Source organism: Chaetura pelagica, unplaced genomic scaffold (genome assembly GCF_000747805.2).
Source record: "Chaetura pelagica isolate M959 unplaced genomic scaffold, ChaPel_1.0 scaffold638, whole genome shotgun sequence".
In the NCBI taxonomy this organism is placed as follows: Eukaryota; Metazoa; Chordata; class Aves; order Apodiformes; family Apodidae; genus Chaetura; species Chaetura pelagica.
Window position 1 is genome coordinate 738,755 of NW_009954298.1, and position 9,789 is coordinate 748,543.

The window sequence follows — 9,789 nt, forward strand, 5'->3', positions numbered from 1 at the left end:
GGGGCGGGGCCAGGCAACTTGCCGCGGCGCCATGGCAACGGGGGCGGGGCCAGGCACCTGCCGCGGCGCCATGGCAACGGGGGCGGGGCCAGGCACCAAGAGGGGGCAGTTGATATTTATTGCTTTTAATACAAATCGTGTTTAGACTTCGTGAAAGATGAACATGCTCTGGTTTCCGTGAACACGCAGTTATTTCCATGACCATGAGAAGCTGCTGTTCTACTACTACAGGAAAAGCCCAGAGAAAATCCAGCCCAGCTGGCTGCAGGTGACCTGTAGGCACCTGTAGGCACCTGTAGGCACCCTGAGACCTACAGGCAGCCTGCGGTGGCACGGGTGAAAGGCAGCAACAGCTCCAGAGAACACAAAAGCCATTTACTGACGCAAGTATCGATGTGGTCCAGGAATCCTGAAGACTTGGTGAGCATCACAACTACAACGTAGGACAAAAACACAGAGACAAATTGAAGGTTATGATGCTGGAGAAAAATCACAGAACACAAAATATAACCCTTTATTAAAAATTAGTGTTCCATTTAATGCACTGAAAAAAATATAACATGGTTACTGCATTAATTATCCATTATGCTGACTCTTAAAAGTTAGACATAAAACAAAGTCTGATGCTACAAGAAAACAGTTTGATCACAGAATGTCAGTTTAAACAAGATCAATAATAATATTCACTATGCTCTGGATGAAAAACATTACAGAAATCCAAAGACCTCTACTATTATACAAATTCAGCTCCAACATCCCTCTGAGGTAGGGGAGGGTCTTACCACTGTTTTATTACAGATGAGGAGAAATTACACACAGAAAAAGTGACTTTCTGTTTATCACCAAGTTAGTGGCAAAGCTGTGAACAGGACTCATGCCCACTCATCCCTAAATAAAACCTCAGTAGTTCTCCTAACAGGATGGATGGTGTAGAATTTGGCTGCAAAGATTTAATGCCAAGGATTGTCAAAGGATATAATCTAGTTGTATGAGACAGGGGCTGCTGGGCCAGACACACTCAGCTAAGATGTGCTTCCTCAGTATTTCCTAGAGTGAATTGTGTCTGAAAATGAAAAAACCTCACCAGAAAACAAAAATCTACTCAAAAGCACAGTAAGAATTGCCTGTTCCAAGCAGAATGCAGCTTTTCAATAACACATCCATGTCAGTCCCTCCAGTGCCCTCCCAGTCTCAGCTTTATTTTATCCAAGAAATGCAAGAGATAAAGTCAGTGGAATAGAAGGCTGCAATGAGAGAAACGTCTACGGTACCAGAACCAAAATGTCAAGGTGAAGGTTAAACAGTTAGTTTTGTCTGGACATTTATCAACCGGCTGGAGGCTGCTCCCCTGCAGAGCTCTCCCTTTTGACACTATTGCCCAATTAACACTCAGACTGAGAAGCTGTTTAACACCAGACACTCAGGAAGGCACCAAGTCCCCCCTCTGCAGAAGGGCTGAGGCAGTTTGCAGCGTGAGGCTCCCACCAGGGATCCACACCCCCCTAGCACAGCTTTTGGCTCCCCAGGACAGACACCTTCTCCATTCTTCCCACCTGCTGACCCAGCACCTGAACACACACAAGTTCACTCAAATTGAGTGAGGAGAGCAGTGAGGTCTCAGTGAGAGCAGCTAATGAAAGCTGGCTGCTGCAGTGAGAATTCATACATCACAAACAAGGCTGAAAGGCTTTTCCTCCTCCCAAAGGCAACTACAAACCCACGGGCACATCAGTGAACACTGAGGGGCTGTGGAGGGAGCCACTGCAAGTCACTTTACCTGCAGACAAATGCATACAGTGAGAAGTCTGTACTGTCTTAAGGATGACAATTTGTGATATTTAGAGGCAGCAGAGTCTCAGGAGGCACAGCTGTCTGCTCTCTCCAGCAGTGGCAGCTTGCTGCAGCCAGGTGAATGCTGCACCTCACAACTGCATCATCCTTTCAGAGCTGCTTTTTCTCCATGATGCCAGGTTGTATCACGACCCAGACAGTTCTTAAAGAAGTTTGTTTCCAAGATTAATTTAATCTAAACTCAAATCAGAAATGTAATACTAATTGTTGGCTATGGGAGAGAAAACCAACTAGACCAAAACACCAGCTCTTCTCTGCTTCTCACAGCCCAATCATTCACAGATTTAATCCATTTCATTCATGAATTCTGGGAGCACAGAATTCCCCCATGGAACGAAAGCCCCTGGATTAGCACACAGATCTGACACATTCTCTTGCACATTCTCCCTCCCATACCTGTACTCCCCAGAGAAAAGAAATCCAAATATTACATTTTTCTGCTTATAACTTTTGAACAGTTTTGCAAGACATCCAGCATTACTTACCTAATCTGTGAACATTCACTATGCTACTAACAAGAAAAAAAAGTATCAATCATTTGTGAAGAAACAGAAGTGCCATACATGAATTTTAAATTACAATCTTATTTGTTACAAGATGAAAAAAAGTACAAGGGAATAAACTGAAGCCATTAAGCACAACACAGAGACCACATCACTACAGGCTCTGCTGGAAGTCTCAAAGCACCCACCACCGTGTCATTAGTGGAGGGGAAATTTTTTTAAATGCACATCATATTCCAACACAATTAAAGAAAAACAAAACAAAAGTCTTTGTCAAAACTAATCTCAGCAACTGTATTTTCACTGCCAAAGAAAAAACAAACCCAAACCAGCTGAAAAACAACAACTTAGAGAAAGCAATGTAAAAAGAGAAGAGGTTATTGGAGATTTCCAGAGGCCTTTCAGAAAGAGGCAAGTGCCTTGCTGTGGCAAAGCTGCTTCCTGGATGGGAGGGGAATGACAGGAATGCTGCCAGGGGCACAGCCTGGCACAATCCAACCCTGCGAGTTTGCAGCCTTTAGTGTTTTCTTACCAAGCCTCAACAATTTAATTTTCAAAAGCCTAAATGAGTGGGAATAATTTTGTTGTTCCCTTCCCTTCTTCTATTACTACCAAACAATCCACCACCTTCATTCTACTTACGACTTTCATGTATTATTTAGGGATTATTTTCTTGTCAGGCTTCTGTAGCAGTGTGCTTTAAAACTGGCAAGTAGATCTGGCACTGGCCAGAGCAGTTCAAGACTGACCATCATGGAGACCAGAGCTTCCATGTACAAGGTGGGAAGGCAACAGCAGCTGTGGAGCATCTCCACTGCTGTCACACACCCACAGCTGCCAAGGAACAGCCACCAAGGAACTGTTCATGACATTGGAATCTGCGACTTACAGCTGAGACACAAAAGCATTAAAAAACCCAGTGACAACTTTTCATACTGAACTTGAACCTGATTCCAGAGCAGCCTTGACCCCAGCCTTCTGAAAGGGCTATCACAATTAGCACCCAACCAAGCACTCAGAATAAAAGTGATTGTTTCAGTTTTAAATCCAGTATAAGCTGCCTGCCTCCTGTGCCCAGAGCCTCTGGCAGCTTCATGCTAGTATGAGACTTTTATGACTATTCTTCTGTTTCAACTCCTATGCTCTAGAAAGGATTCAGAGCAACAAAAGCTGAATTCACCCTCCAGTATGTGAAAATTACCTAGCACTATAAAATGCTGCTTACTTTGTATCCCCTCAGTTGCTGCAGTTTTTCCCCTGCTGCTTAAGGAATTTAACATCAAACAGCACTTTTAGGGCACAGGAGGAAACCGATGTCAAACTAATTCCCCAGATTGCCATTGTCTGTATGAACAGGATTACACTGGCACAAGCCTCAACAATGGCAACCCTGCCACAGTCTGTTCCTGAAGTTCTTTCACTTTGAAGTTTCTTCCTTCACCATTCCCATATCCACTTCTCCATCTCCCAAGAAAAGTCATTTCATGTGTATTAACATTTCCAAAGTTTTCTCATTCTTCACAAGGGGAGGTTTTGTGATGACTTGACTCTGACCTCTTTGGAACAGCATGCCTCAGAATGAATGAGTTCTAAGGAGAGCTATCTCAGACCACCTTTGTGTGTGCACTGGGGAAGGAGGTGGGACCAACCACCCATGCAGTGCACCTGACTATGGGGCAGCAACCGTTCCTTCTGGGGGTTATGGGATGGAGTGTTTGCCAAGAGTAGTCATGTTCAAGTTCTCCCCACCCCCTCTTCAGTATTTTGGTTTAAAATGTGGCAGTTCCATTGTACACAGCCCAAAGAGGGCAGGTATCTGGGAAAGGCTTTTCAAACCACACCATCTCATCTGGGGAATGCAGTACTTCTCACAGGAGGCAAGAGAGCTGCACTGGCTGTGCAAGAGTGACCACAAGCTGCCAGAATTGGTGTCCAAATTCCACTCCTCCCGTGCCGGGCAAGGGGAACAGTCTGTATTTCAAGCAGTGGTGCAAAATGCACATCTCACTCCCCAAAGGCCTCGGCCTTTAGTGTTGCTTTGTGCGCACAGAACGCCCGTTCGCTTCTCCAGGGAGCCAAGAGGCCACACGCAGACCAACCCACAGCTCCCAACAGGTCCCTCCCTGCTCCCTGGTCTGCCCAGAGCCCCTCCCGGGCTGCCAGGCTAGTGCCCGAGCTGGCGGTCGTCGTAGGTGCTGTACCTCTTGACGTGGATGCGGCGCACGCGCTCCCGCAGCTCCAGACCCTCCTCCTCCTCGCTGGCGGCCGCCTGGCTGCGGCTCCTGCTGGTGGCCTCCAGCAGGGAGTTATCAGGGACCCGTGGGGTTTCATACAGCAGGACATTCAGTGTCTCCTCATAAATTCGAGCCTCAGGGAACTCAACCTAGAAGAGACAGCACAGGTCCTTTCTGTACAGGGTGACTGCACGGACCCGCCAGGGAGAGGACACCTGAGCCACAAAGACACGGGCTGTAAGGACAGGGAAGTGACTGTAAGTGAGGAAGATGAGCAAAGCAGCCCAGGTCCTAGCAGAGGACCACTCCCACCACCAGCTCACCTACCTCACCCTTTCTGTTCAACTGTCCTAGGAGGCAGTTCTGGTTCTGAAGTGCCAACACTGGGCTCTAGTCACCCAACCTGGAAAGGCACCCCTGGACACTGTAGACTTATCATGCTAATCATTATCACATTGTCATGCACATAACTCATCTCTTTAGGATGTGCTGTGCTTGAAAGCAAGTCTTTAGGTACCTTTGCAAAACCTGAGGTGGGAGACTGAGAAGAATCACTGAAAATGTGGGAAAAATCAAGACAGGCTGATTATTTGGAGCCTGCACTACTGATGAATTGTTTTAAACAGATATTCTAGAGTCTGGCACATAAAAGCACAATGTTAATTGTGCTTTTTTCTAAACAGTGTTTGAGCTCATGTTACCATTCCATTCATTTAATCCCATCCATTTGGGACAGATCAGTTTCAGTATTGTCCTTTTCAGTATATATTTTCCAACACTTTGGAGAAATTTATACTCCCAGACAGAACCATTTAGTCCAATCACAGCGACTACATCAGTGCAAGTGAAAAACAGCACAAAGGAACTGAAGTGAACTTAGGTAGATATAATTAGGAGCAGAATTAGATCTTTACTTCATTGTCTTAGAGAAGAAATTAAAAGCATTTACACGCTTTAGGGACACAAAATCCATCAACTTTGACACTAGTGCTAAAATGCACGTGCTTTCACAATTACCATTCTCAGTCTTTCCTTCCTCAAACCTGCACCCTATTTTGTCTCCCCTGAGCCCTGCCTGCTGGCAGGCAGCATCTCCACTAGGACCCCAGCTCACCCTGCAGCCCCCAGAGGAGCCACCCTAGTCATCTCCCTGTCACTGACCATCAATTCCAGCCAACATTCAGGACCATTGGTATCAAAGCTTTTCCAACAGTGATATTGTTTGCCCTAGCAATTTGGCTTAAGTCATTCAGTCTGTATCTTTCTGCTATGTACAATCAACCTGATTTTTCCACCACCACAAGAGACAGGTGGGTGCAGCTCCCTTACCTTGGTTTGCTTCTTCTCGGTCGCGTACACGATGGAGGTGCAGCAGACCTCGGCGAGCTTCCGGCCCTGCCCGTAGAAAGACCAGCAGCAAATTTCATCCCCTATGACATCCTTGATGAAGAGAACTCTGCCGTTGAAGCGGAGGGAGAGTTTGTCAAACAGCTCTATGTTCTTCAGCAAGTTGTCATCCGAGTTACTGAAACACAGCAAGGAAAGAAGGCCTTTGGTTTTGGTGGTTTTCCAACCAGCCGCACCTGCAGAACTCCTGCCTGCTCACCAGGCTCTAGGCATTGATCTCACTGCAGCACACAAATAACTAGTGACTCATTGCCACATGCTGCCAAGAAAAGAGGGCAATAGCCAATTCAGATACAAATAAGATGCTCTGATCCCATAAGCAAACCCACCAGCCTTTAGAGGTCAAGTAATATAATTAATATTGACAGCACAATTTCCCAAATCATTGCATCAACCACCTACAACTCTGTCTTGCCTGACACTCAGGACAATTAAATCACAGGCCAACTGTACTTCAGCTTAGTCACAATAGAACCCCAAAGAGTCACCGTGTGCTAGGCCAGCTAGAAAGCCAGGTATGCTGCATGTGGCACTAGTGAAACCACACACACATTTCCAGGGTGAATATGTTATTTAGGAAACTTATGGACAGCCAGCACCATGGGGGATCTTAATTGCTTTCCAAAGCCAGATCTAGATGTTCTAGAGAAAAAAAGAATGTACATGGTATGATAGCTTTAAAATCAAGTAAACCTGTGAGAAAGCTTTAAGTCAGAGTGCTGGCAGAGGTATATGCAGGCTCAAAAGTAAATCTAAACTGCAGAGGTATGGATCATGGCTGAGTTAGCTCTGCAATGATGAGGGAAACTGTTTTGCACTACCCAAGTTCCATCCGGTTTCAGCCACCATTAATAGCCTCATTGTTCTCATGTCTTGTCCCTTGTTTCTGTCCATCTTTCTCTAGACTGTCCACTAGACTTCAATAGACACAGTTTGTTGTGTTCTCTCCCATTTATATTCAAAAGAGTCAAAAATAACTGCACTCAAATCCATAGAAGACCACTGTTGTCGTCAAAACAAAACAGAAAATAAATCAACAACAACAAAAAAATAACACGGAAAAAACCAAACCAGCTGGTCATGTCACCTCCCTCTACTCCCACAGCGAAGGGAAACCTTCCCCTTACAGTGGGGAAAAAACTGACTTACCTGGTGTAGGAGTATTTGTTGTTGCTTCTATTATAAAGCAGCTTCACAACAGGCTATTGAGAGAGAAAGAAAAAGAGTAGGAAAGGTAAGTTAAATGTTTGAATACATTTAGCAGAGTCCATCTGCCATGGGACAGTTGTGGGAAAGCCTGAAATACCTTCATGGATGATTCAATCAGTCTCTCCTCTTCTTTGGGAGAGGTGATAATAGGGATGCTGCACACAGGCTCATACAGGTCTTTCTTGTCCTGTTTTAAAGAGAAAAAAGAAAAGAGGAGGAAATTAACTCAAGAGAGAAGCACTAAAGCCAACATCTGCTGCTGCTGCTGCCTTCTCCAGCCCCTCCAGCCATGTGCCATGTTCCCAAATCCTGTGATGCAAAGGAAAAGCTCCATGTTGCCATGGGAACCACACAGCCTTACCTGGCTCTGCAGCCCAGAAACACAGCCCCAGAGGGCAGCAGTAACTGGAATATTGGGATGCAGATGGATGTCCTTGTCAGCTATAGCAATGACTCTGAGCTTAAGTCATATTTGGTTTGAGCGGGTTTATCACTCTCCCTTTTTTTGAAGAAAAGGACAGCAAGAATTTGCAGCAATTGTAACCAACTCCAACCACTGCAGTAAAAGCAGCAGCTTCTGTGGGAACAGCACAGCACCAAACAGGCTCCAGCCCCTTGGGACACAGCAGCAGCCACCAGGAGCCTGTGGCTCCAGATTCCTCATGTAGCAAATTAGGGAAAGCTCAATAGCTGACAGGAAAGCTTTAGAACACCCTGTTTCTAGAAGAAAGGTTTTTAATTCCAAGCCAGGAGGAAAATGGTCAGTGTGGCTTTGCTTCTCTTTCAACAGATGTAAGAAGTAAATTGAACTGCATATGTGAGGTATTTATTAATCACAATGTTTTGTCCTGCAGAAAACATTCATTTCACGATCTTAAGACTCTTAACATGTTAAATACATTGCACCTGGGATAACCTTATTAAAAACTTGGCAGAACAAGCTGATTTCAATCAGCGGAAATTGCAGGGACTCCTAAAGCAAGTCCTACGTATTTGCAGAGTAGTGGGAAACTGACACCAAGGCCCTGAAAGCACCCAGTGCTGACCAGAGAGGGGGGGTTTCCTCCATTAAGACTCAAACTCAGCAAAAATGTACCATGTTTTCAAAGATTCAAACCCATTCTGCCTATAAATATTATCTAATTAGACGCAACATAACCTGGGGGAAATTCAGACAAATGCAGTAAGGTCTTTTAAAACACACATTCAAAAGAATCATATTTATTCAAGCAGCTTCCTTTAAATGCCTGGCTTTTATTTAATTCCACACAAGAAGAACTCATTCACTATCGAATTCCTAAAGAAAATTAAAAAGAAAAAAAGGAACTCACCTGACTGCTGCCTCATTTTCTTTCCAGGCTGCACCTCTAAGACCATTAAATACACTCTCGAGTTGTCTTAAGTAAGTTTCATAGCAAACCACCCACTAAAAACTTCCCAGGCTACTTTAATTTCTTACCTGCAGGGCTGCTTGGCACATGTCCACCAAGCCCTGAATGAGATAGTATTTGGCTTCTGCCATCAGCTCTTTGATCTCCTGCCTGTGTTTTGGAAGTGCAATCGTGTCATCTCGGAGATAGTTTAAAATGGTTCCAAAGTGCTTCCCACAACGGTCTATAAGGATCCAGCCTGAAAAACAAGCATCACATCATTCCAGTCACCTCAGCAGTAGGGGGCAAGAAAAGGCTCCTCAGAGAGGCAACTGATGGCATCATTAGCACAAGTGGAACACGCTTCTGGGAGGAGGAAAAACAGACTTTTCAACAGAGCAATGCTATTTCAAGTTTTAACAGTGAAACCTGGATGTCCCTTCCCATGACCACACCACTGACACCCCCACACTGTCTGTTCAGCCTCTGTAACAACACCAACAATCTGCACACCAGCTGCCACCGTAGGGAAGGCAACAGCCCTTCTGCTGACAATTCTAGTAACAAAAGGACCCATTTTCATAAAGCACAGAGGACTGTCAGTGCCAACGGGAGCTGGCTGCCCCACGTTCCCAGTTATTTTTGGAATATACTGTTCCCTACATCCTTAACTGAACACAGCCTTCAGATATTTTAAAAAACACCATTCAAACCCAGTTGTTTTACAGGATTCCCAAGAAGAAAAGCCTTTCCCTCACCTTCCTTGTCTGTGAGCACCTCCATCCTGCCGCTGAACATGGCCTTGAGCATCGTGTCGTGCCGGGTCAGCACCTGCACCGTGGTGTAGTACAGGGAGCCCCCCACATTCAGCCGCACGTACTTGTTTCCCAGGCTGCCCCCTTTGAAGCTGCAGGGCTTGGGCTTGGGCCCCGCGGCCGGGCAGAGGGGGGTGCTGAGGCACGTGTCCCCCGACATCTCCCGCTGGAGGTAGATGACGACCCTGCAGAGCGTGGGCTTGGCGGGCCCCGCCGTGGTGGGGCCGTCAGGAGGCGGCAGGCGAGGGCGGCCTGGCCAGGGCGCTCATTCCCACCGGGGCCTGGAAGAGACCGGCAGGATCAGCACGGGCCTGGCACGACCAGGGACGAGCACAAAGCCCACCATGCAGAGGAGGCACTTCCAGCAGATTCCAAGGACACACACACACACACACCCACG

General features: G+C 46.1%; 3 protein-coding genes across 3 annotated transcripts in view; 1 reads left to right on the forward strand and 2 right to left on the reverse strand.

Annotated features, from left to right (window-relative positions):
- Positions 1–72, reverse strand: part of SGSM2 (small G protein signaling modulator 2) — a 42,259-nt gene extending 42,187 nt beyond the window's left edge. Inside the window, exon 1 of the mRNA XM_010003820.1 lies at positions 19–72. Coding sequence (XP_010002122.1) covers positions 19–72 — 54 coding nt within the window. The remainder of the gene's footprint in view (positions 1–18) is intronic.
- A 4,446-nt stretch (positions 73–4,518) lies between these two features.
- Positions 4,519–9,606, reverse strand: TNFAIP1 (tumor necrosis factor, alpha-induced protein 1 (endothelial)). Its single transcript, XM_010003805.1, has 6 exons — positions 9,333–9,606; positions 8,664–8,833; positions 7,302–7,391; positions 7,145–7,197; positions 5,918–6,113; positions 4,519–4,737 (listed from the first exon to the last, which is right to left on the reverse strand). Exons 1-6 carry the CDS (start codon positions 9,547–9,549, stop codon positions 4,519–4,521), a joined length of 945 nt encoding a protein of 314 aa, XP_010002107.1. The 5' UTR covers positions 9,550–9,606.
- IFT20 (intraflagellar transport 20) overlaps positions 9,566–9,789 on the forward strand; it is a 5,961-nt gene continuing 5,737 nt past the window's right edge. The window contains exon 1 of the mRNA XM_010003821.1: positions 9,566–9,683. Within this exon, the coding sequence (XP_010002123.1) occupies positions 9,566–9,683 (118 nt within the window). The remainder of the gene's footprint in view (positions 9,684–9,789) is intronic.

Bases quoted from the DNA above. Each gene is read 5' to 3' on its own strand.
- TNFAIP1 (XM_010003805.1), bottom strand. From the start codon at position 9,549: ATGTCGGGGGACACGTGCCTCAGCACCCCCCTCTGCCCGGCCGCGGGG. The intron at 7,198-7,301 runs GTATTTCAGGCT...CTCTCTCAATAG, and splicing joins TGATTGAATCATCCATGAAG to CCTGTTGTGAAGCTGCTTTA. The intron at 6,114-7,144 runs GTAAGTCAGTTT...GCTGTGTTTCAG, and splicing joins AACAAATACTCCTACACCAG to TAACTCGGATGACAACTTGC.